Source organism: Mesoplodon bidens (genome assembly GCF_964165515.1).
Source record: "Mesoplodon bidens genome assembly, chromosome: 9".
Classification (NCBI taxonomy): Eukaryota; Metazoa; Chordata; class Mammalia; order Artiodactyla; family Ziphiidae; genus Mesoplodon; species Mesoplodon bidens.
Window position 1 is genome coordinate 33,785,210 of NC_138166.1, and position 27,679 is coordinate 33,812,888.

Below are 27,679 nucleotides of genomic sequence, written 5' to 3' on the forward strand. Positions count from 1 at the left end.
TCTCATTTTTAAATCTGGTCTGTGTGTGCCCTCTGGGACTAATCTAGATTTCTTATGAAACCAGCATTTTCTTGAAGAATTCTGTCCTTTGACAGTTTTGTTGCTGGCGTTGTTCCAAAAATAAAGTAGAGAAATTTAAATTACTACAGATTTACAATGCCATCTATGATAATGCATTAAGAATATTACAATGAATGAAAAGTATATTTTTATAGCTAACTATCCTCTGAGCAAGATGGAGGGAGTAACCACTTATGAGAATGAATCAGATCCTTCTAGAAGAATACCCAGATTATAGAAAATCTGTCAGACATTATCAGTAATTTCCTTTTCTGGTATGTGTCTTTACAAGATCAAGGCATACTTGAAAATAACAATTAACTTTTGGTTTTAATTTTTAAATATTTCCTGTACAAAATAATTTAAACTATAAATATCAGAATCATGTACTGTAAATCTGTAGTTATGTCCTAATTTCACAGACTTTGAAAGTTTGAATATTAAATTCATATTCAAAGTTGGTAATTATAAAGATGTGATTTAAAGATACTTTAACATATATGCTAGTTTAATATATAACTATATAAATAACTGCATGTACATACTTATACTCACCAGCACACAGATTTCCATGGTGATATGGACAAGAAAAGTCATCTTTTTCACAGTATTTTCCATATACTTTTCCAAGCCTAATTTTGTGACATAAACATTTCCCACAAATACAAACTCCTCTACCGCTGCAAGCAGGTTGATCCTTGTGTGACTTGCAACTTTCAGAAGGAAATTGATCTTCATCAAAATGACATTTATTCTCATCACACTGGAAGCACTTGGCATCTAGAAAAGTTTCTTCTACACACTTTCTTTTAGGTCCTTTGCTGTCATCACACTGACAGCTGCAGTTCCTATGTATATGAATTTTAGTGGTTTCATTGAAACCAATAGGTTTGATTATTGCATAGCTCTTTCCTTCCATGACATCACATTTTTCCATTGTAACTGTTACATTGAAAAGAACCTAAATTTTTGGGTGGGGAGGAAGAAAATATATTTATATGTCTTGATAATTTTTATTACCAATATTATATCTGTTAATAATATTTAAGTCAATAATATACCATCTTATAGAAATTAATATTTATAAATTACACATGTACTCTCATATGTAGACATAACATTCCTTTTTAATTTCATGTATTTCCTAATTAATGAACTGGAGAGTTAAAGGATGCAATGACTGAGACTTGCCTGTATTGCAGCATTAAATGGACATGGGTTCAAGCCTATTTGAAATGTGTACTCTACTTCCGATCATTAATTTATATCCTCAACTGACTTCTTAGTAAACTTGAGAGAGAATAGACCATTTTCTGGATTCAGTCCTTAACATGTGGAGTTACTGAATATATTTGGCACTAAAGATAGATCAAATAAACTAAAGTCAAGAGCTTCTGCTCTACTGGTTTAAAACCCTGAGATGAACAATTGTTCAAATGAACAATTTTTATTTTGTTTCTGTTTTCCAGGGGCCCAAGTAAGTTTTAGAGTTAAATTTTAGTTTATACATGGTGTTAAGAAGAAAACATGGGGCTCTCCCTGATGTTACTCAAGGGAAAAAGATTTAGGATTCTCACTTTTAGATCTTAAGATCTCAATACAAGGTCATACATTTGTCTCAGTGGAAGATGTTAGTCTACAACTAAGGATCTGGCCTGGCAGGAATTGGTTTCCCCCATGCAAACTACAGAATGTCTTTCTCCTGCCAAATTTTTCCTTTTTCTCTATTTTTCCTTCCTGTACAACACGATCGGCTTAGTGTGTCTATTTATATTTCTTAACTCACCTTATGATCTTCAGGTACTTTGGCAAATAAGAAGGTTACATGTTTTTTTTCCATGTTAGACTGAGATATGTTACAATTTAAAAATACTTTGTGCTAGGCTTTTTAGTTGGGATGGAGTTAGATAGATAGATAGATAGATAGATAGATGATAAATAGATATGGATGAATATATATGGATGGATATATATATGAACATATAGAGATTTGCGTGCTCTCTCTCTCTATATGTATATGTATAAAGGTATAGATAGATAGATATCCATCCCAACCAAAAAGCCTAGCACAAATATACACAATGATATGAAAGGTCTAAATTTAGGTTTATACGTTATAATATATATCCATTCGGAATTAGAATTAGTCTCATAATATTAAAATCAATACAGTTGGTGTCAGACTTGAAATGTTTTTTCTCTTTAAAAATATAAGGATTGGGCCTCCCTGGTGGCGCAGTGGTTGAGAGTCCGCCTGCCGATGCAGGGGATACGGGTTCGTGCCCCGGTCTGGGAGGATCCCACATGCCGCGGAGCGGCTGGGCCCGTGAGCCATGGCCGCTGGGCCTGCGCGTCCAGAGCCTGTGCTCCGCAACGGGAGAGGCCACAGCAATGAGAGGCCCACATACCGCAAAAAGAAAAAAAAAAAAAAAAAAAAAAAAATATAAGGATTAACAGACTGTAGGATAATGTGGTCAACTGCCAATATTAATAGAGCAAAACTTGGGGTTTATATAATTAAGTGGTCAAATGACTCTTCCTTAGTCAAACTGTTTATACTACTTGGTTGAAAGTGAGGGAAAAAAGGGATGTAGACAAAAAGAAACAAAAATGTAAGGAGTAAGGAAAACCATTCTGCCAAAATTGATTTTGAAAGAAAGAGCTACTTTTAAAAAGGTAACCCTTTCTCAAAAGCTAACTTATCACTATCTTTTGCTAGCACAAAGTTTCTCTGTATTCAGTGGAAATTAAATATGTATTTTGTAAACTGGCATAAAATGTCTTTTGAACAAAATTCAAGCAGTGATTATGGAGGAGCCTACAGAATTTGAATTTGAAATAATTAATTTCAAATATACAGCTTGTTGGAACAACTATACTACCTGCGGATTCTAAACTTCCCGAGAGAAAATTATATTCTAACTAAAGAGAAGGAAGATTCTCCTTTATTCAACCTTAGAATACTAGGATTTTTAATCTCTTTCAATAACTTTTTCTTTTTCTCTATAGCATGATATTAAAATAATAACATCATAGAACCTTAGAGATGGATGGAGGTGGGATTGGAAATCTTCTAGTTCTAGCTGTTTATTTAAAAATGAGGCAACTGATGCCTCAAGAGGTAAATGACTCACTGAAAATCACTTCATTCTACAAGAATTTCTTTTAAAAGCATATTTCTGTGTATTTACTTTCTATTGTGCCAATCCTGGGAGAATCCCTATCTCCCCTGGTCCTATTTCCTGATGCTGCTATAATCCGGATCTCTCTTTTCCATATTTCATTCCTTTTTAGTTAAATGATGACACTTTTTTGTTGTTGTTGTTGTTCTTAACAAATTTCCCTACCTTGTAGGTCATTGTATTGAGATAATACAAGTGTACCGGGACAATCACAAAGTGAAAGATTTTGTAATTCTTAATCTTTATCAACAGCATTCTTCTCTGTCGTTTTTACTTTCAACTTTCACATTTACTCTGAGAATTTTCAGATTTGAAACAAAAAGGTATTATCATCATCCTAAGTATAGGCACTTCTTGTTTGAGGAGATATGATTTCCTAACATTCACTGGCTGTGTCATCTAAGTTTAAAGTTATTATTATTAAATAATTATTTAATATGATATATATTTATTTATTTTAACTAGAGTTTGAGAAAACAGTCAATGGAGTTACAGCAAGTAGGAACTTAGGGATTGGATAATAAAAGTTACTTTGAAGTGTAAATGAGATTCTTGAGGTCGGTAGTAAAAAAAGTTTTTCTGAATGGTTTGATTTTTCTGTAAGAAAGCATGCCAAACAACTAGTTTACTTTAAATGGGAAAAACGCACACCCACATACTTCGTCATTGCTTGTCACATTTCCGCATCCGTCTGTGCCTGGCTTTCTGCTCCCATCTGGACAGATGGCAGTAATGTTAAAATAGATGCCTTTTATCTGGTTTTCCACCTGAACTTTCACTTCTGAAATGAGTTTCTGCAGAGATGACATTTTTTAGTTGTATACTATAGCAGTTTCTAATGTAAGCAACAAAACAGAGTCAAGTTTATCATGTCATTCTAGATTTAATTTTTAACTAAATCAAAGAGTTTGTCTCTGTAAAAGGTCGATTAAAAACAGTGTTTCCACATAATGACCCAATTACATTTGAAATACATAAAAAATACTGAAGGATTTTCTGCATTTAAATGGCCCTATTTTTTCACATATTTCCATGACTGCATTTTGATCACCTCAGAGATATTTCTCACTCAACCTGTTAGGAACATAATCATTTTAATCCAATAATATTTATATTTTTTGGTAAAATTTAAATAAAGCATTGAGAATACATATATCATCACAGAGGCTAAATCTTGACAGCTTAAAATCTGGAACATGCTTCTGACACTTACAGCTGTAAAAGAAGCATTTCAGTTTCAAACACTTTAGACTATCATGAAAGCTAAACTGCCTTATTGATACAGAATTGAAAGATAAATTTTGGGGAGGGCATTTCTATACTGTAGGTATAAGAAATACCTGCCAGTTATGGCTCCATAAATTCTCCAAGAATGGCCTAGGATTTTTGCCAAATCCCTGGGGCTTGCTATGTCAATCAAATTTGTTCCAATCCTTAATACTGAAATAGGGCCCCTTACTGGGCAGAAAATCATTTGCTCATTTATTCACTCATTTATATAATCATTCAAAAAACATGTATGTATTGCCTACTATGTATCAAGCACATCCTAATTTCGTCCAATCTCTGAGTTCCAAAAGTTCTAGCTACATTAAATATATTCTGTAGATCTGTGTGAATTTCATCTCATAAAACTAAGAGTCTATCACATGCAAAAATCCTTAACTTATTTTTGTAAACAAAAGGAAAGGGAAAAGACGAAGTATGTACCTAAGGAAAGAGTGAGTAGCAGGGTGTGAAGGAAAAAGAAATCCCCATGGGTTCTAATTCTTTACTTGAGTAATTTTTCTTCTTCAACTGTATAATCAATAAAGAGATGTGTGCTTACTGATTAATAATTGATCATGGAATTATGGTAGTAAATCTTTAGAGTAAGATACTTCCTCAAATTAGCAAATTTTATTTGAATAAAGGTAAGACTATATTAGTCACATTTTTTATCTACCAGAGAATTCATACATTGTAATCACTTAATTAAACAATTTCAGTAAAAAATAGAAACTTCTAATGGTATACAAATGGTATTGATATGGTGATGGTTTGACAAATCAGAAGGAAGTTCCTAATACCATGGCTGTTCTTTTTGCCCTTTTGAAATTCTGCTTCCCTTAAAACCTTAAGCTAGTTTCACCAATGTTTTTCAAACAGGGTATGAAGACAAATAGCTAAAATTTTGCCCAGTTTTGAGATTAAGAAATTAAGTTTCAGGGCTTCCCTGGTGGCGCAGTGGTTGAGAGTCCGCCTGCCGATGCAGGGGACACGGGTTTGTGCCCGGGTCCGGGAAGATCCCACATGCCGTGGAGCGGCTAGGCCCGTGCCATGGCCGCTGAGCCTGCGTGTCCGGAGCCTGTGCTCCACAATGGGAGAGGCCACAACAGTGAGAGGCCCGCGTACCGCAAAAAAAAGAAATTAAGTTTCAGACACAGTCTTAAGCTTGTCTTTTAATATCTAACAGGTACAGAAGCAGAATTTATTTTTTCTAAAGTATAATTCTTTTTTATTCAACATGATTTATTTTTTTATGTCTTAATTTCAGCTAAATTACTATTAAGTTATTATAGTCATGATTTTTATATAGTTTTAATTCTAATGGCAATGCAGATGTAAAGGATAAAAAACAAAATGCAATCACATTCACCTGTGCTAAATTTGTATATAATTTTATAAAAAGTCTTAAAAAGGAAATGCAAAGTATTAAAAGTTAGAATAAAAGATTTTTATTATTTTTTCTTCAATGAACTGTGAACAGTTTCTGTTGAACTGTGAAGACAAAATGAAATTTCAGAAGAATTTTGAAAGTATAGACATATATAAAATAATAACAGAATCCCAACTTAAGGAGATTGTTTAGCCAGAGTTCCTGTCAGTTTTGTTAGTATTTTCTAATTGTTTAAGGTTAATCAGAACTGCAGTTAGATAATGCATCACATACCTATTCTAGCAAATAAAGAACATGAAAAAAACCCTGCTGTTTCCCTTTCCATGGGTGCAGTTTTAGATACAGGAAAGTTTGTCGACTTATATTTTTTCTTTGGGGTAATAAATGGGTTTATACTATGAAAACTAGGGTGACTTCTAACACTGCAAGCTCCTTTCTTATTTTGATTATACTTGGGAACAAACTTCGGATGGGAACGAATTGTACACAGTTTTGGTTTTCCTTGATAAGAAGCTCCACCAGTCCTAATGTTTTTTGTTTTTGTTTTTGTTTTGTAACAGTGAAGAAGAAATATAATTAAAGATGCTTTTCTTATTTCATCCAACATAGTCTTCAGACATAGAAAAATTCCCTGGCAAAAAACACAAAAACAAAAAAATCTCGCAAGGTTTATTTTCCTTTTAAAAAAAGAAAGTTTAAACAAGTCCTTCGTTTTCTATCCCGTGTCTACTTCCTGCCTTACTCTTTTGTACTTGAGTTGAAGGCAGATGTTCCATGAAGAAAATGAGAAGAGAAGCCTAAGATTTCTCACAATGCTTGGGCTACTGTTAACACTGTTCAACTCTACTGTGTCAGGAAGGGAAAAAGAATTTTGGGAAGTGGGAGTTTATCAACGGTGCATAAATTCAGGGTAGAATAAAGCGTATCTTTAGACACTATGTAAAAAAGAAAAAAACAACAACAGACAAACAGATTGTGTAACACAGGAGGAAGCACCTAGAAGCTAGAATTAAAGACCTAGGTTTTGGTGCTGCTGCTTCTGCTTGTTAGCTGTTTGGCCTTTGATTGATTTGCTTAGCTTCTTTGAAGTTCTACAAATACACAGTGGGAGTACTAATACCTGCCTTATAGGTCGGTTGTGTGGATTAAATGAGGTCATGTATGGAAAATAACTGGTTCTTAGTGGTATTAAAATGACAGCTGCTATTATTACAACTTCTTAAAAGAGATTATTCTATCCAGAAATGACCTAGATTGAGAGAGCAGATGTTTCTTAAATCTTTGCATTTGGTACCCACTCTACACGAACTGGGGACAGCATACAACTGTCGTCTCAATAAAGTAGTGTATCTCTTAGGGTGATTCTTTTAATCAAACTAGTTTGGTAAAACTGCTTAAGTAAACGATCGAACAACCAAGTGATTGATCTAGGAGACCCCAACAAAGTTCTCTTAGTAATCTCTATATCTCATACAGTTCATTTTCCCTGGAAAGTTGCTGTTTAAATAACACTGTGGATTGATTACTTTATGGCACTGGAAATTGTGAAATTTCTTGGTAATAAAGTATATTCTATAGCTGTGATTTGGTGACTCACTGAACATTTGATGAGGAAGGAAATTTAGATAGTCTGTAGCTCAACCTGAGTTTAGTAAACTGTGTCAGTGAGACATAGTGAAGCACAGAAAGCTGAAATGACTTTCCCAAGGTTCTATAACTAGTTAGTGGTAGAGCCAGGGCTAAGCTCAGTTTCCTAATTCCTAATCTGTTTTTTCCACCACTCCTCTCAAGATGATAGGGCATTAGTTTGTACCTTGCCATGGAAATTGAGGTTAAGAGTTTATTTGAAAAAATGTGTACAGTATATACATACCTGATAGGCTTCTACAACCAGATTATTGAGGTTTGCAGCCTTTGATTCTATTTCACCAGCAATGGTGCCAGGCAAGAGGGGTAGAAGATCCTAGAAAACATATCAATAACCTGCACTTAATGACAATAGTATACAATGGTTTAGCAATCAACAAATATTAAAAAATCTTGTAGTTATCAGTGGAAGGTGAGTCATTACATGAATCAAAAACTATGAGACACAAGAAAAATATAAGCAGCTAAGCAGAGCAGCCAAAACATATGTTCCTGAAATAGTATGTGTTTGTATGTGCATGAGTGTGTGTGTGTGCACAAGTTACATGCTGACCTAAAACTCAAAGCACAGACTGGCATTTCCCAAACTATCCCCCATAGAACATGATCCCAAGAGATTTTAAAATGAAAAGGGTTCTGAGGGCAAATAAGTTTGATAAGTTCTGCATATGGTTTATTCCACATGGAGACTCAAAATGTACACCACTGCAATTCAGAAATAATTTAGCATTATTAAATGCAGCATTCCCTAACATTTACTTAATTACAAAACTCTTTTCTCATGTAACATATACAAATATTTTGTAGAACTACTTTTCCATGGAATGGTCTTTAGGACATATTTGCCCAGACAGGAGAAAAAAATCAAAGTCACAAATGGAAGCTTCATGGAGCAGGTGTTCTTGATGGATGGTACATAATAATTATGGAATCAACTCTAGGTATCCCTAGTGAGAAATGAGAATTAGCAAAGGCTTAAAGGTTTACCCAAGTTGTAGATGAAGTAAGAATAGAGAAGAAACTAGTCTGACTAGAGTGAATGGTGCATATTTATATGGAATTAGATAATGAAAAGTCTTGAAATACATTTATATACTCATTTTACCATTCACAAGTATCATTAAGTTCCTGCTGTATGCCAGCTACTACTTGGTTACTAACAAGTTGGTATCTCAGGTAATAGGGAAAATGTATCAGTTAAATATTTTAAAAATTCATTTATACAACCTTTATTAACTAACCACCATATACCACTTTGGAAATGCTAAATTGCTACACCACATAGTTTCCATTCTTAAGGATCTCACAGGAATATAAATGACAGTTTCAACAAACAACGTACACCTGAAGCAATAGACATATGTACAGACCCTAATGAGAGGGATACTGAGCAAGCATTTGAGAGCTGGGGAAAGTTGTCAGGGACTGTTTCCTGGAGGAGGTGATTCATGAGCTGTGTCTTAAAGGATGAGTAAGAGTTAGTCAAGTAATGATGGAGAAGGGCTTCCAGGCATGGGAGATAGGTAGCAAGAACAAAGTCACAAAAGAAAGAAAGAGCCTGGTGAGTGTGTGTACACAGGAGGATTAGAAGCACGACTGCAGGGACAAGTTTAACGCAGACAATATTAAAGACTTGATCCTCTAGATCAGAGGGAACCACTGGAACATTTTACTCTAGGGAGTACTGTGGTCACACCTGTGATTCAAATAGCTCATCCTGTAGCCGAGCGGAAGATAGATTTGGGAGATGGGTTAGGAGGCTGTTACAATCCAGACAAAGATAATTAATAAAAATATCTCTGAGCAGCCAAATTAGGTGACTGCAACGGAATACACAGGACTCTTAGCAGAGCCGGTCAGGCTTTTAGAATCTGCTGACTCTTACTTTGCACACAATTCAATTAATAATAAACCTGGTTTTATGGTTTAACAGTCAGTGGAAATTTTCTTAAAGGAGTAGGGAGAAACTACTAGAGCTAATATCACCATCAAGAAGTAATAAATAGCAGAGAAAAAGAAGGTAAAAGCAATAAAGAGCTGCACAGTAAGTTGAAATTCAGTTTGAAATTTAAGCTTAGAGTTTAAGAATACAGGATTTAGGCTGTTAGGAAAGTTTGGGAAAGTATATAACCTTCCTAAATACTTTCCTTCATCTTTAAAATGGGCATACTAGTAATATTGCCCTCATTGTTATGAGTTTTAAGAGTATTAAATGAGTTAATGTTAATAAACTCAGTTCCTGACAATAGTAAGTGCTCAATAAGTAGATGCTGTTACTATTGTTAATAAAGTGATTCAGGCATTTAATTTGGGTCAGAGCCCTACTTCTGTGGATATTAATGGTTGTTTGCTTAAAAAGGGGGTTCCATGGTATATAAGTTTGGGAAAACAGGGATTTATATTTTCACTATAGATTTCTAAGAGAAGAAATGGTATAATTTAAGTAGCACTTTCAGATGATAAACGTGGTAGTCAGGTATTAGGGAAATTGTTGAAGGGAACACCAGCTTTGTGACAAATGAAAATGGGTTCAAGTATTTGTTGAAGCCAAAATGTAGTTTCTCTGAAGTATTAAAAAATAAGTAAAGAACATTAGGAGTAGAAGGAAGAAGCAAAGACCACAAAGGAGATGAAGAAGACCCAGTGAACAGATATGTGTAATGAAAATTAGGGTATCACAATATTGTAGAAATGAAAAAAAGAGAGTTTTCTGGAAAAAAACCTTAAAGACTGTGAAAAGAAAGCTATAGCAGGATCACAGAAGTTATAGGTTTGGGGGTGACAGGGGGAATCCCATGGGGTGCTGCCAGAGTGACATAGGTGCCAAACGTCTTTTGGGCTTGTAGGACTCACCTGGCCCAAAAGATACTGGACAAAATCAACATTATTCTTATGTAGGAAGGCTTTGACTGGGTTAGCCACTTCCATGGCTCCTCTTGTTCCTTTACTAGATGACCTAGACCAAATCTAGGTACGTTGGTGCTATTGTAAAATATGCTGATATTCCCCAACCTAACCTATTATAAAGATATTCCCATGGGCTAGAAAAAGCAGAACTCTGGACATGAGTGGTATACTTGGAGTGTGAACTACTTTTCACCTGATAAAAGTCTCCTCCATTATTGTCACAGTCAGTACAACACCAAGTATCAGTGCCCACACTTGGTTCTAGGTGTAACAAACATAGAATTTATACTTATTTATATTTAACTGCTAACTTAAGACCCTGTGTAGTATACATTACTTTTTTTAAAATTTCAACATCTTTATTGGAGTATAATTGCTCTACAATGGTGTGTTACCTTCTGCTGTATAACAAACTGAACCAGCCATATGTATACATATATCCCCATATCCTCTCCCTCTTGCACCTCCCTCCCAGCCTCCCTATCCCACCCCTCTAGATGGTCACAAAGCACCAAGCTGATCTCCCTGTGCTATGTAGCTGCTTCCCACCAGCCATCCATTCTACATTTCATAGTGTATATACGTCCATGCCACTCTCTCATCTCATCCCAGCCCCCTCCCTCTCCCTGTGTCTTCAAGTCCACTTTCCACATCTGTGTCTTTATTCCTGTCCCGCCCCTAGGTTCTTCAGAACCATTTTTTTTTTAGATTCCATACATATGTGTTAGCATACGGTATTTGTTTTTCTCTTTCTGACTTACTTCACTCTATATGACAGACTCTAGGTCCATCCACCTCACTACAAGTAAATAAATTTCGTTTCTTTTTATGGCAGAGTAATATTCCATTGTATATATGTGCCACATCATCTTTATCCATTCAACTGTCAGTGGACACTTAGGTTGCTTCCATGTCCTGGCTATTGTACATAGAGCTGCAATGAACATTGTGGTACATGACTCTTTTTGAATTATGGTTTTCTCAGGGTATATGCCCAGTAGTGGGATTGCTGGGTCGTATGGTAGTTCTATTTTTAGTTTTTTAAGGAACCTCCATACTGTTCTCCATAGTGACTGTATCAATTTACATTCCTACCAGCAGTGCAAGAGTGTTCCCTTTTCTCCAAACCCTCTCCAGCATTTATTGTTTGTAGACTTTTCGATAATGTCCATGCTGACTGGTGTGAGGTGATACCTCATTGTAGTTTTGACTTGCATTTCTCTAATAATTAGTAATGTTGAGCATCCTTTCATGTGTTTGTTGGCAATCTGTATATCTTCTTTGGAGAAATGTCTATTTAGGCTTTTGGCCCATTTTTGGATTGGCTTGTTTTGTTCTTTTGATATTGAGCTGCATGAGCTGCTTGTATATTTTGGAGATTAATCCTTTGTCAGTTGCTTTGTTTGCAAATATTTTTTCCCATTCTGAGGGTTGTCTTTTTGTCTTCTTTCTAGTTTCCTTTGCTGTGCAAAAGCTTTTAAGTTTCATTAAGCCCCATTTGTTTATTTTTATTTCCCTTTCTCTAGGAGGTGGGTCAAAAAGGATCTTGCTGTGATTTAGGTCATAGAGTGTTCTGCCTATGTTTTCCTCTAAGAGTTTGATAGTGTCTGGCCTTACATTTAGGTCTTTAATCCATTTTGAGTTTATTTTTGTGTATAGTGTTAGGCAGTGTTCTAATTTCATTCTTTTACATGTAGCTGTCCAGTTTTCCCAGCACCACTTATTGAAGAGGCTGTCTTTTCTCCAGTGTATATTCTTGCCTCCTTTATCAAAGATAAGGTGACCATATGTGCGTGGGTTTATTTCTGGGCTTTCTATCCTGTTCCATTGATCTATATTTCTGTTTTTATGGCATTACCACACTGTGTTGATTACTGTAGCTTTGTAGGATAGTCTGAAGTCAGGGAGCCTGATTCCTCGAGCTCCGTTTTTCTTTCTCAAGATTGCTTTGGCTATTTGGCTATTCAGGGTCTTTGTGTTTCCATACAAATTGTGAAATTTTTTGTTCTAGTTCTGTGAAAAATGCCATTGGTAGTTTGATAGGGATTGCATTGAATCTGTAGATTGCTTTGGGTAGTATAATCATTTTCACAATGTTGATTCTTTGAATCCAAGGACATGGTATATCTCTCCATCTGTTTGTATCATCTTTAATTTCTTTCATCAGTGTCTTATAGTTTTCTGCATACAGGTCTTTTGTCTCCTTAGGTAGGTTTAATCCTAAGTATTTTATTTTTTTGTTGCAACTGTAAATGGGAGTATTTCCTTAAATTTTCTTTCAGATTTTCCATCATTAGTGGATAAGAATGCAAGAGATTTCTGTGCATTAATTTTGTATCCTGCTACTTTACCAAATTCATTGTTTAGCTCTAGTGGTTTTCTGGTAGCATCTTTAGGATTCTCTGTGTGTAGTATCATGTCATCTGCAAACAGTGACAGTTTTACTTCTTCTTTTCCAATTTGGATTCCTTTTATTTCTTTTTCTTCTCTGCTTGCTGTGGCTAAAACTTCCAAAACTATGTTGAGTAATAGTGGTGAGAGTGGACAACCTTTTCTTGTTCCTGATCTTAGAGGAAATGGTTTCAGTTTTTCACCATTGAGAACGATGTTGGCTGTGGGTTTGTCATATATGGCCTTCATTATGTTGAGGTAAGTTCCCTCTATGCCTACTATCTGGAGGGTTTTTATCATAAATCGGTGTTGAATTTTGTCAAAAGATTTTTCTGCATCTATTGAGATGATCATATGATTTTTCTCCTTCTATTTCTTAATATGGTTCATCACAGTGATTGATTTGCATATTGAAGAATCCTTGCATTCCTGGGATAAACCCTACTTGATCAGGGTGTATGATCCTTTTAAAGTGCTGTTGGATTCTGTTTGCTAATATTTTGTTGAGGATTTTTGCATCTATGTTCATCCGTGATGTTCACCTGTACTTTTCTTTTTTTGTGACATCTTCGTCTGGTTTTGGTATCAGGGTGATGGTGACCTTGCAGAATGAGTTTGGGAGTGTTCCTCCCTCTGCTGTATTTTGGAAGAGTTTGAGAAGAATAGCTGTTAGCTGTTCTCTAAATGTTTGATGGAATTTGCCTGTGAAGCCATCTGGTCCTGGGCTTTTGTTTGTTGGAAGATTTTTAATCACAGTCTCAATTTCAGTGCTTGTGATTGGTCTGTTTATATTTTCTATTTCTTCCTTGTTCAGTCTCGGAAGATTGTGCTTTTCTAAGAATTTGTCCATTTCTTCCAGGTTGTCTATTTTATTGGCATAGAGTTGCTGATAGTAATCTCTCATGATCCTTTGCATTTCTGCAGTGTCAGCTGTTACTTCTCCCTTTTCATTTCTAATTCTATTGATTTGAGTCTTCTCCCTTTTTTTTCTTGATGAGTCTGGCTAATGGTTTATCAATTTTGTTTATCGTCTCCAAGAACCAGCTTTTATTTCTATTGATCTTTGCTATCATTTCCTTCATATCTTTTTCATTTATTTCTGATCTGATCTTTATGATTTCTTTCCTTCTGCTTACTTTGTGTTTTTTTTGTTGTTGTTGTTCTTCTTTCTCTACTTGCTTTAGGTGTTAAGGTTACTTGTTTATTTGAAATGCTTCCTGTTTCTTCAGGTAGGATTGTATTGCTATAAAATTCCATCTTAGAACTGCTTTTGCTGCATCCCAAAGGTTTTTGGTCATTATGTTTTCATTGTCGTTTGTTTCTAGGAATTATTTGATTTCCTCTTTGATTTCTTCAGTGATCTCTTGGTTATTTAGTAGTGTATTGTTTAGCTTCCATGTGTTTGTATTTTTTACAGATTTTTTCCTGTAATTTATATCTAGTCTCATAGCATTGTGGTTTCAAAAGATACTTGATAGAATTTCAAATTTCTTAAATTTGCCAAGGCTTGATTTGTGACCGAAGATACGATCTATCCTGGAGAATGTTCCATGAGCACTTGAGAAGAAAGTGTATCCTGTTGTTTTTGGATAGAATGTCCTATAAATATCAATTAAGTCCATCTTGTTTAATGTATCATTTAATGCTTGTGTTTCTTTATTTAGTTTCATTTTGTATGATCTGTCCATTGGTAAAAGTGAGGTGTTAAAGTCCTCTACTATGATTGTGTTACTGTCGATTTCCCCTTTCATGGCTGTTAGCATTTGCCTTATGTTTTGAGGTGCTCCTATGTTGGGTGCATAAATATTTTCAATTGTTATATCTTCTTCTTGGATTGATCTCTTGCTCATCATGTACTGTCCTTCTTTGTCTCTTGTAGTAGTCTTTATTTTAAAGTCTATTTTGTCTGATATGAGAATTGCTACTGCATCTTTCTTCTGATTTCCATTTGCATGGAATATCTTTTTCCATCTTCTCACTTTCAGTCTGTATGTGTCCCTAGGTCTGAAGTGGGTCTCTTGTAGACCGCATATATATGGGTCTTGTTTTTGTATCCATTGAACCAGTCTATGTCTTTTGGTTGGAGCATTTAACCCATTTACATTTAAGGTAATTATCGATATGTATGTTCCTATTCCCATTTTCTTAATTGTTTTGGGTTTGTTATTGTAGATCTTTTCCTTCTCTTGTGTTTCCTGCCTAGAGAAGTTCCTTTAGCATTTGTTGTAAAGCTGGTTTGGTGATTTCTCTTAGCTTTTGCTTGTCTGTAAAGTTTTTAATTTCTCTGTCGAATCTGAATGAGATCCTTGCTGGGTAGAGTAATCTTGGTTGTAGGTTTTTCTCTTTCATCACTTTAAATATGTCTTGCCACTTCCTTTTGGCTTGCAGAGCTTCTGCTGAAAAATCAGCTGTTAACCTTATGGGGATTCCCTTGTACATTATTTGTTGTTTTTCCCTTGCTGCTTTTAATATTTTTTCCTTGTATTTAATTTTTGATAGTTTGATTAATATGTGTCTTGGCGTGTTTTTCCTTGGATTTATCCTGTATGGGACTCTCTGTGCTTCCTGGGCTTGATTGAGTATTCCGTTTCCCATATTAGGGAAGTTTTCTACTATAATTTCTTCAAATATTTTCTCCTTCCCTTGCTTTTTCTCTTCTTCTTCTGGGGCCCGTATAATTTGAATGTTGGTGTATTTAATGTTGTCCCAGAGGTCTCTGAGACTGTCCTGAATTCTTTTCATTCTTTTTTCTTTATTCTGCTTTGTGGTAGTTATTTCCAGTACTTTATCTTCCAGGTCACTTATCTGTTCTTCTGTCTCAGTTTTTCTGCTATTGATTCCTTATAGAGAATTTTTAATTTCGTTTACTGTGTTGTTTATCCTTGTTTCTTTGCTCTTTAGTTCTTCTAGGTCCATGTTAAACGTTTCTTGTATTTTCTTCATTCTACTTCCAAGATCTTGGATCACCTTTACTAACATTACTCTGAATTCTTTTTCAGGTAGACTGCCTATTTCCTCTTCATTTGTTTGGTCCGGTGGGTTTTTACCTTGCTCCTTCATATACTGTGTATTTCTCTGTCTTATTTTGCTTAACTTACTGTGTTTTGGGTCTCCTTTTTGCAGGCTGCAGGTTTGTAGTTCCTGTTGTTTTTGGTGTCTGCCCCCAGTGGGTAAGGTTGGTTCAGTGGGTTGTGTAGGCTTCCTGGTGGAGGGGACTAGCACCTCTGTTCTGGTGGATGAGGCTGGATCTTGTCTATCTGGCAGGACCCTGTCCGGTGGTGTTTTTTGGGGTGTGTGTGAACTTATTATGATTTTAGGCAGCCTCTCTGCTGATGGGTAGGTTTGTGTTCCTGCCTTGCTAGTTGTTTGGCATGGGGTGTCCAGCAGTGGACCTTGGTGGTCGTTGAGTGGAGCTGGCTCTTAGTTTTGAGATGGAGATTTCTGGGAGAGCTCTCACTGATTGATATTACATGGGGCTGGGAGGTCTCTGGTAGACCAATGTCCTGAATTCAGCTCTTCAATCTCCGAGGCTCAGGCCTTACAGCCGGCCAGAGCCCCAAGACCCTGGCAGCCACATGGCTGGAGAAGATGGGCTATGAGTTGGGTGTCAGCCACTGCCCTGTTGTCGCTCTGTCTCAGCTGTCTCCAAAGGTCACCCAGATACATTGGGTTATTCCACTATTCCTCAGAATTTGCACATGCCAGTCTGGGCTTTATAGATGTCCTTCTGATACTCTTAATTGAAATACCTTGCATTCATGGTGGTGAGAGATATGCTAATTGTGTTGGTTCTCTTCAGTTCAGAGTCTGGGACAGTCTGAGCTTTCATGTGACCAAGTCAGGAGCAGCTGGCCAATGTTCCCAGAGTGATAATATGTCAGATTCCACGAAGGCTTTCTGCAGCACCTGATCAGTAGTCCCAAGCAGCCGCTCCACTCAGCTGCAGTACTCTGACCGGGGAACTCAGTGGGACCCTCACACGAGGATTTCTGCTGGCCCTGGAGCCTGAGTTGCCCACCCAGGCAAGGAGTTGAGGAGAGCATCTCCTGCCCCATCTCACCAGAGGAACGGACACCTGGGCTATGTTAGTTAATACAGTATTAAATTTAGATTGTACAAATTATAATAACTCCAGAATCCTTACCTGGGATTTTAATTAGTATTCTAATTTTAACTATAGATGCAAACATTTTAATTTTTATATTTCGGGAGTTAACATACCTTATACCAGTGAAACTGTTTTCCTTGAACTGCAAATATGACATTAATGTTGTTGTCTATTAACTTTTCTGAAAGTTGGCCTAGTGAGGGATGTTCCTGTAACAGAAAATGAAATAAAGAAGGTAGTGAAATTTAGTAGTTCAGTTCCACACACTTCCAAACATCTGTTATGAGGAAAATTGTATGATTAACATGAAAATGTATTGTGTTGGGAAGGATTATCATTTTACTAGAGGCATTTAAATTCTTTTAAAAACTAAGGTCAGGGCTTCCCTGGTGGTGTGGTGGTTGAGAGTCCACCTGCTGATGCTGGGGACACGGGTTCGTGCCCTGGTCCGGGAAGATCCCACATGCCGCAGAGCGGCTGGGCCCGTGAGCCATGGCTGTTGAGCCTGCGCATCCAGAGTCTGTGCTCTGCAACGGGAGAGGCCACAACAGTGAGAGGCCCACATAGCGCAAAAAAATAAAAAATAAAAATAAGGTCAACGTCAACATTATTAAGGATATTTTAAAGACAAAGGCTCCATAAAAACCTCAGAAACTTAGAAAAATGAAGAGGGTTGCATTCAACATAGTACAAAGAGTGTTTAGCACTTTTTTAGGTTAACATTGGACTCCAAGTAATATAACTGAAAGATTCTTTAATATTCAGAAATAGAGACATATTAGTGACAATCACATTTTGAGGTGAAGTTCAGTAACAAGTTTAAAAATGCAAATATATGCATGTATATACATACATATTTACATACATATAAAATTTTGATATATAACATGGTATAGAACAAAGTTTGTTTAAAAGAAGAAAACCCTGTATTCAAATCCCAGATTGTCAGTTTATGATAAAAATTGTATTTCAGGTCTATCCTCTGTAACATGTGAATGGTATCTGCCTTCCACGATTGCTGGCAAAAGTAGAAAGATAACAATAGTATGTGAATTATTTAGAGCAGTTTCTTGCAAAACTAATAGCAATTATTATAATTTTTATTTCCAACAGCTTATACAAGGTGTAGTTACAGATCTTTCAACTTATTATCATTATACTTTTTTGTCATTTATGTATACATATATTTATATTACAGATCTGTCTTACATTGATATATAAAACTTACGTAGCTCTAACTGTAATATTCTTTGCGGTAGTGCGAAAGAAAGCAGGGGATGAGTAGAAGGGGAATAAAACTTAGTAAATATGAGAAATCTGACAACTGTGGAATTTGCTATATAAAGTTATGTAGTAAGACATAGTACTTGATATTTTTCTTTCTATAAATGCTCTTTTAGATATTAAAGCAATCTCAAATAACAACTCTAGATACCTTTAGAGAAATGATGTCAAACTTCACCTGCAGTTGGGCCCACCTGTTGTTGGTGCCTAGTAGTGTAAGCCAAGGATCATGTGACTGAGCCTAATTAGTATCATCTGATTCAAGTTCAAATTACTCTGTAGTTTTTGTTTCCCCTTTCACCCTCCAATGCTAACTGTGCTTTTGTTAAGGGAAAATTTTGTTTAAACCATCTTGGTTAATATTTCTGGATTTTGGCAACTGTATGAACTTAGAAAGAGCTAATTTTACTAGTTTCACTTATAGCCTAAGTTCTTTGACCCACTTATTAAACTTATATATCTATGTTTATTAAGATATAAGACACAGCCTTGTGCTTAAAACTATCATCACTAACATGAGTAACTGGTGTGATCTGAATATCTATGTCCCGCTTTCCAGATTCATACATTGAAATCCTAACCTCCAAGGTGATGTAATATTAGGAGGTGGGCCTTTGGGATGTGATTAGGTCTTGAAGGTAGAGCCCTCTTGAATGGGATTAGTGCCCTTATAAAAGAGAGCCAGTGGAGAAAGTTCCCTTGCGCCTTCTGTCATGTGAGGTTATAACTAGGAGGTGTTGTCTTTGAACCAAAAAGTAGGCTCTCACCAGACCCTGAATCCTCTAGTGCCTTGATCTTGGACTTACCAACCTCAAAAACTGTGAGGAATAAATTTCTATTGTTTATAAGCCACCTAATTTATGATGTTTTGGTATAAGAGCCCGAATGGACTAAGATAATAATCATAACAAATATCCTTTTATTTCTATATAATCTATAATTGCTTTGTAGAAACAAATAAAAATTTCTTGAACTACAATTAAATGTGATATGACTCCAATTTACGAAGGGGTATAACAAATATTACCACATGGATTTGCATAAGAAAAATTCTACCCACAGCAATTCTTAAGAATATAATTTTAAAGTAATAGAACAATCCCCAAAATATAAGTTCTATCAGATAAATTTTTATTCCTTGTTCCTAATAATATGCATACTCTTAAAATAGACTTATGACAGTTTGCATAATGCTAGTAAATTAAAGAGAACAACAACGAAAAAAGAGAACAAGTAAAAGAAGGTAAGTCTAGCTGTATTGGGAATATTTTTTTAATGGCAACAACTACTTTTCAAATATTTTTGCTTTGACAAAAAATAATCACAGTTTGCCAAGCATTCCCTCTTCTTAATTTTTAAAACCATTCATATTTTCAGGAAAATTTAATCCATATGTTTTTAACCAGCTTATACTTAACTCACATAAAATCAATATTAAAGGACAGTCCAAAATGTAAGCAGCTTTTGGAGGCTTCTTAATCTCTTTCCCCTTTTCAAAAACAGGAAGTCACATTGACCAAAAGTACACAAAATTTAAATCTAGAAAGTTCTCATTTGCTCCGAAGATCATTAAGAAGTTCAGTTGGATTTTTAAGCTTAAAAGAACACATTTTTTAACCCTAGAAAGAAATGTTTTAAAAGAAAATTCCAAGTACCTCGAGACAGATTGTTAAAACTACAAATGTTTGATAGGTGTTTAAACAGACCATTGTTGATGGGAGAATTGTGGATTAATGGCCATTGTTGAAGCCCCTTCCCCTTTCCTCCATGAAGCATAGTATCTTTTAAGTATTTTATCTTTTATGTCTTGTATTTCACTAGCAGGAACACTCCCTCTCGGCCAGCTGTCCTGTGCTGGTGACATCACTGCTCCTCAGCTTTAACTCCCCCTCTGTCTAACCCATTACATATTGTTTCTCTGAACTCTGAAAATAATTAATGGAGATAACAAGCATTTCTGGGGCAGAAGGGAGAAGGGAAAGCAATGTGCCAAGGCAGCTGCTAAGTAATTAAGGACAAAAGGATTCCATTCACATTTTTCTTCTTCACCAACACCTTCACTGTGATTTGTGGGAAATAACTTATAAATGTCAGAAGGGAAGAGGAGGTAAGAAAGATTCCATGGAGACAGTTTCGGTTAAAGAGATAATAACTATGTAGAGATGTATGAATTTTGATAATGTGCCTGTGTAGTGACAAGAAAATAAGTGTTTAAGATTCTCCATAAAAGTGAATCTCATTATAAAAAGTTCTTATGAGATAATATAGAATTTGAAACATTGAATACCATAATAAGATACAAAAAAAACCCCCAATGTCTTGGTTAAATAAAAGTACTCAGTTATCTGGATTACTTTTTATAGATCACTTTTTAGAGGACAAAGACAGCATGAAAACAATGTGATAGTACAGATTTATTTAGAGGTGAAGACTTTAAATCATGTGTTGTCAGTCCCCATCTCTCCCAATGGCCTATTTTTCTGTCTATATCGCTGCATAGTCATAATCACGTAGACCCATGTTTCCCATTAGTGGCACTATGGACAGTTTGTGTTGTGGCTGTGAGGCTATCCTGTGCATTGTAGGGTACTTGGCTACATCCCTGGCCTCTACCTATTAGAGGCCAGTATCTCCCTCCTTCCCCAGTTGTAACAACCAAAATGTCTCTGGACATTGAAATGTTCTCTGGAGGGCAAAATCATTCTGGCTGAGAGCCACACCAAGAGCAGGGGCTTGGAAGCAGACCACCTGGGGCTTCAACTCTTGGCTCTGCAATTACTAGCCATGTAACACTGGGCATCCGTCTTAACCTTCTGTGATACAGTTTCTATATATGTAAAACATATAAATACTAGTATCTACCTCTCAGGGTTATGGTGGGAAGTAAATGGGTTAACATGTGTAAAGACTTTCATTTACCATTTTCTAATTATTAAGCCCATATTAATGGTAAGTAGAAGGTCATGTCCTGATGTCACACTGCTTGTCATTTACCTAGGCACTACTATGGAGGGCTGTGTGACCACAGACAAGTTCCTGATCCTTTTAGTGCTTCCATTTTCTCATTTATAAAATGGAGGTAATAGCAATATCTACACTTCACTGGGAGGCTGGGTGGTGCTCCCTAAGTGTAAAGGGACAAATACCACAGGGCTGCTTAATAAAAGACAGCTTTCAATAAAAGACTGCTTAATAAAAGACATTTGAAGGCCATTACTAAAAGCTAAATGCTGGGCTCTTGGATATGCTTTAACTTGCCTCATTTATTTACCTTTTGCACCTGGCTCCTGAAGTGTTTGATTTGTGGCTCTTGCCAAACATGGTATCAGTTGCATTCTTGATAGCCTTGTTACTAAATGAGGGGCATGGAATAACCATTTTTGTAAGCTTTTCAATGAGAATGGTAGTAAGTTTTCTGCTTAAATATGACTTAACCAAACATATAATTTATTTGGAACATTCTATTTCATAAGTATTTTCATCAACTTTTGTTTTTATTGAGTCACTTTGGAAAATCAATATTTTTTCTCATTTTCGGGGGTGCTATAAAAGCAACATGAGACTACTCTGAGTCTAGCTCAGGTGATTCTGTGTGCAACTTTTGCTTTCAATTTTAAAGAAGAAAAAATACATATTGTTTGCAGAAATAATTTCCTGGGTAATTTTCTGCAAGCATGAGAAGCATTAAAATTAGGTCTGTTCTAAAGTTATTATTAAAGTCATTACTGTTCACATGCCCCTCCCCCATCCCTCTCCCCACTGGTAACCACTAGCTTGTTCTCTGTATCTGTGAGTCTGTTTCTGTTTTGTTATATCCGTTCATTTGTTTTATTTTTTAGATTCTACATATAAGTGAAAATATGCAGTATTTGTATTTCTCTGTCTGAGTCATTTTACTAAGCATAATACCCTCTGTATCCATCCATGTTGTTGCTTATGGCAAAATTTCATTCTTTATTATGGCTGAGTAATATTCCATTGTATATATATACCACAAACCTTTATCTATTCAGTTGTTGATGGACACTTATGTTGCTTCCATATCTTGGCTATTGTACATATTGCTCCTATGAATATTGGTGTACATAGATCTTTTTGAATTAATGTTTTCATTTTCTTCAGATATATATATATATATATATATATATATATACACACACACACACACACACACACACACACACACACACACACACACACACACACACACACACACACACACACACACACACACACACACACACACACACACACACACACACATATACCCAGGAGTGGAATTACTGGATCATATGTTAGTTCTATTTTTAATTTTTTGAGTAGCCTCCATACTGTTTTTCATTCCTCACTGACATTTATTGTTTATGGTCTTTTTGATGATGGTCATTCTGACTGGTATGAGGTGATATCTCATTGTGGTTTTGATTTGCATTTCCCTGATGATTAGTGATGTTGAACATCTTTTCACATGCCTGTTGGCCATCTGTATGTCTTCTTTGGAAGAATACCTATTCAGGTCTTCGGCCCATTTTTTAGTCAGGGTGTTTTTTGATATTGAGTTGTATTAGCTATTGATATATTTTGGATATTGCCCCCTTATTGGACATATCATTTGCAGATATCTTCTCATGTTCAGTAGGTTGCATTTTCATTTTTTTGATGGTTTCCTTTGCTGTGTAAAAGCTTTTAAGTTTGATTAGGCTCCATTTGTTTATTTTTTCTTTTGTTTTCCTTGCCTGAAGAGACAGGTCCAAAAACATAATGCTAAGATCTTTGTCAAAGACCATACTCCCTATGTTTTCTTCTATGACTTTTGTGGTTTCTGGTTTTACATTTAGGTCTTTAATCCATTTTGAGTTTATTTTTGTATATGGTGTGGAAAAAAATGTTCTAATTTTATTCCTTTGAATGTAATTGTCCAGTTTTCCCAGCACCACTTGTTGAAGAGACTGTCTTTTCCCCACTGTATATTCTTGCCTCTTTTGTCATAGATTAATTGACCATATGTGCATGGGCTTATTTCTGGGCTCTCTATTCTGTTCAGCTGATCTGTATGGCTCTTATTGTGCCAATACCATACTGTTTTGATTATTGTAGCTTTGTAGTATAGTCTGAGGTCAGGAAGCATGATACCTCCAGCTTTCTTCTTTTTTCTCAAGATTTCTTTGGCAATTTGGGGGTCTCCCATGATTACATATAAATTTTAGGATAATTTGTTCTAGTTCTGTGAAAAATGTTATTGGTAATTTGATAGGGATTGCATTAAATCTGTAGATTGCTTTGGGTAGAATGGCCACTTAAACAATATTAATTCTTCCAATCCAAGAGCATGGGATATCTTTCCATTTCTTTTTATCATTTTCAGTTTCCTTCATCAGTGCTTTATAGTTTTCAGAGTATAGGTCTTTCACCTCCTTGGTTAAGTTTATTCCTAGATATTTTATTCTTTTTGATGTGATTTTAAATGGAATTGTTTTCTTACCTTCTCTTCCTGAGAAAATATATAATACTAATACATTATTAGTGTATAGAAAAGCAATAGATTTTTGTATATTAATCTTGTATCCTGCAACTTCAATGAATTAATTTATTAGTGCTAATGGCTTTTTGGTGAAGACTTTAGGGTTTTCTATATACAGTATCATGTCATCTGCGTATAGTGATAGAATCATCTATATTCATCTGAGATATTGGCCTGTAATTTTCTTTTTTTTTGTACTGTCTTTCTCTGGTTTTGGTGTCAGGGTAATGGTGGCTTCATAGAATGAGTTTGAAAGTGTTTCCTCCTCTTCAATTTCTTGAAATAGTTTAAGAAAGATAGGTATTAACTCTTCTTTATATGTTTGGTAGCATTCCCCTGTGAAGCCCTTTGGTCCTGGACTTTTGTTTGGGAGGTTTTGATTACTGATTCAATTTCAACACTACTTATCAGTCTATTCAAATTATCTATTTCTTCCTGATTCAGTCTTGGAATATTGTATGTTTCTAGGAATTTATCCATTTCTTCTAGGTTGTCCAATTTGTTGGCATTAACTGTTCATAGTATTCTCTTATGATTGTATTTCTGTGATAACGGCAGTAGCTTCTCCTCTTTCATTTCTTATCTTGTGTATTTGGGTACGCTCTTTTTTTTTTCTGAATGAACCTGGTTAAAGACTTATCAATTTTGTTTATCTTTTCAAAAAATAAGTTCTTGGTTTCGTTGATCTTTTCTATTTTTTTTGGGGGGGGTGGTGTCTTTATTTATTTCTGCTTTAATCTTTATTATATCCTTCTTTCTGCTTACTTTGGACTTTGCTCTTCTTTTTCTAATTCCTTTAGTTGGTAAGTTAGGCTGTTTATTTGAGATTTTTCTTATTTCTTCAGTTAGGCCTGTATCACTATTAACTTCCCTCTTAGAACTGCTTTTGGTGCACCCCATATATTTTTGAGTGTTGTGTTCCCATTTTCATTTACCTTGTCTCAAGATATTTTCTGATTTCCTCATTGGTTTCTTCATTGACCACTGTTTTTTTAGTAGCATGTTGTTTAGTCTCTATGTGTTTGTTCTTTTCCCATTTTTCTTTCTGTAAATGATCTATAGTTTCATGCCATTGTGGTCAGAAAAGATGCTTGATATAATGTCTATTTTCTTAAATTTGTTGAGACTTATATTGACAAGCATGTGATCTATCCTGGAGAATGCTTCATGTACACTTGAAAAGAATGTGCATTCTGCTATTTTGGATGGAATGTCCTGTAGATATCTATTAAGTCCAACTGGCCTAATGATTCATTTAAGGCCACTGTTCCCTTATTGATTTTCTGTCTGAATGATCTCGCCATTGATGTAATTGGGATGTTAAAGTGCCCTACTATTATTGTATTACTGTCCATTTCGCCCTTTATTTCTGTTAATATTTTATATATGTATTCCTGTTTTGGACACATATATGTTAATGAGTGTAATCTCTTCTTGTATTGATCCCTTTATCATTATATAATATATAATTCCCTCTTTGTCTTTTGTTATAGACTTTGTTTTAAAGTCTATTTTGTCTGATAAGGGTCTGCTGCTTCAGCTTCCTTTTGTTTCCATTTGCATAGAATATCATTTTTCAACCCCTTTCAGTCCGTGTATCTTTAGCTCTCAAGTGAGTGTCTTATAAACAGCATATAGATGGGTTATTTTTTATCCATCAGCCACGCTGTGTCCTTTGATTGGAGCATTTAGTCCATTGACATTTAAAGTGATTATTGGTAGATATGTGCTTATGGCCATTTTGTTACTTTTTTCTGGTTGTTTCTCTGTTTTGTCTTCTTGTTTTAGTCTATCCCCTTGTGGTTTGATGATTTTCTTTAGTTGTATGCTTGTGTTCATGTCTTTTCAGTTTCAGTCTCTTTTTAGTTTAGTGGTATGCTTTAGCTCATCTCTTTTCTTTTTAGTTTTTGTATGCCTATTGCAGGTTTTTGATTTGTGGTTATCATGAAGTTCATATATGTTGACCTTTAACTATATCTACTTGTTTTAAACTGATAGTCATTTAAGTTCAAGGACATTCTAAAAGAGCTACATTTTTTACTATCCCCTCCACCTTTTGTGTTTTTGATATCATATTTTATATCTTCATATCAATCCCTTAACTATTTATTGTAGTTTTAGTTGATTCTACAATTTTTGTTTTTTAACCTTTGTAGTAGCTTATTTAGGTAGTTGAACCCCTGTCTTTACTATATATCTGCCTTTACCAGTGGCATTTTCCCCTTCCTATAATTTATTTCTTTGTTACAGCCTTTTCTTTTTCACTTAAAGAATGCCCTTTAATGTTTCTTGTAAGTTTGTTAGTGTTGATTAACTCTGTTAGTTTTTGCTTCTCTGAGATGCTCTTTATCTCTCCTTCAATTCTGAATGATGACTTGCTGTATAGAGTATCCTAGGTTGTAGGGTTTTTTTTCCTTCCAACACTTTAAGTATATCATGTCACTCCCTTCTGGCCTGCAAAGTTTGCTGTAAAACCAGCTGATAGCCTTATGGGTGTTCCCTTGTATGTGACTCTTTATTTTTCTCTTGCTGAAGTTCTCTCTTTACCTTTAACTAAAAGTTGTAACAATATTTTTTTAAAAACCAGCTGCATATGGACTTAAAACTTTCTGGGTGCATTTAGCCTGAGTGATATTCCCTTTACTTTCCTGATGGTGCATGTTCATAAAACGCAAAGGTGCTAACACTCTAAACTGATCTTATCTTTTTAATTAATTTAAAAAGTTTTTTTATGCAGTGTTAAGCAGAGAAAAACAAAGTAAGAATCAGGAAATAAGGTGAAAATTTTTGTTATATGCTTTAGTTTTGACATATTAGAATTTTAATGTTATTATTCTTATAATTATATATCAGTAATTTCCATGAGACTAAATAAGTAAAGGGATTCTGAGGAGTTAAATGATAGGAGGGGTGAAGAATCACTGACCATAATATGATGGGGCACAAAAAAAATGCTCAGAGAAAGAAACACCATACCTGAGCTACTAAATATAATTAGAAATGTGGTAGGATCTTGCCTATTTGCATCTCTCCATCAGGACTGAGAGTCACAGCAATATTTGAAAGTCCCATTAATAATGGTTCATTGCATGACCTGTGTGCCTCTTCCAAATATTTGCTCTTTGGGCTCCTTTCATTGTTACTGGAGACTCTGGTGTTATTCTTGGCCAAGGATGGGGTGAATGGTTGTGAGGAGGGCTTTGAATGAAGTTGGGAATCACCCTGGAGGAGCTGGGTAGGGAGACAGGGTTAAATTCTAGGACCTCAGTATTAACCTGTCTTCTATACCATTAACAATTTTTATACTAATCTCTACCATTTTATTTAATTTTTTAATTTTTTAATTTTTAATTTTATTTTTATTTTTTGTGGTACACAGGCCTCTCACTGTTGTGGCCTCTCCCCTTGTGGAGCACAGGCTCCGGACGCGCAGGCTCAGTGGCCATAGCTCATGGGCCCAGCCGCTCCGCGGCATGTGGTATCTTCCTGGACCGGGGCACGAACCCGTGTCCCCTGCATCGGCAGGCAGACTCTCAACCACTGCACCACCAGGGAAGCCCCTAACCTCTACCATTTTAGAAACAATTCCTTATTTTAAGCTGGCATTATTACTGGTAAATTATAAAACTACATTACTACTCAAGCTTTCCATACTGGCAACTGGAGAAAAAGCAGTGGAAAAGGTAATATATTTAATACTATAATATTATTTGCCAATGGCCATATATAAAATGTAACAATGCTTAAACTGTTTAAAATTTTATCATGTTACGTAATTTAGGTAAGCCAGATTATCTGCTTTATTTCTTCTATAAGTAAGACTGTAACTAGAAAGTTAGAGCAGAAGCTACAGCAAGAACTTCACTGCTCTATTTATTCTAGTTTTCCCTTGAGACACTGTGGCAAAGTGGTTAAGAATA

At 35.5% G+C, this 27,679-nt stretch overlaps 1 protein-coding gene across 1 annotated transcript in view; it reads right to left on the reverse strand.

Annotated features, from left to right (window-relative positions):
• Positions 1-27,679, reverse strand: part of ITGB8 (integrin subunit beta 8) — a gene marked incomplete at its 5' end in the record, with an annotated part of 96,200 nt that overhangs the window by 11,039 nt on the left and 57,482 nt on the right. Inside the window, 4 exons of the mRNA XM_081244972.1 lie at positions 616-1,021; positions 3,902-4,036; positions 7,775-7,864; positions 17,068-17,163. Coding sequence (XP_081101098.1) covers positions 616-1,021; positions 3,902-4,036; positions 7,775-7,864; positions 17,068-17,163 — 727 coding nt within the window. The remainder of the gene's footprint in view (positions 1-615; positions 1,022-3,901; positions 4,037-7,774; positions 7,865-17,067; positions 17,164-27,679) is intronic.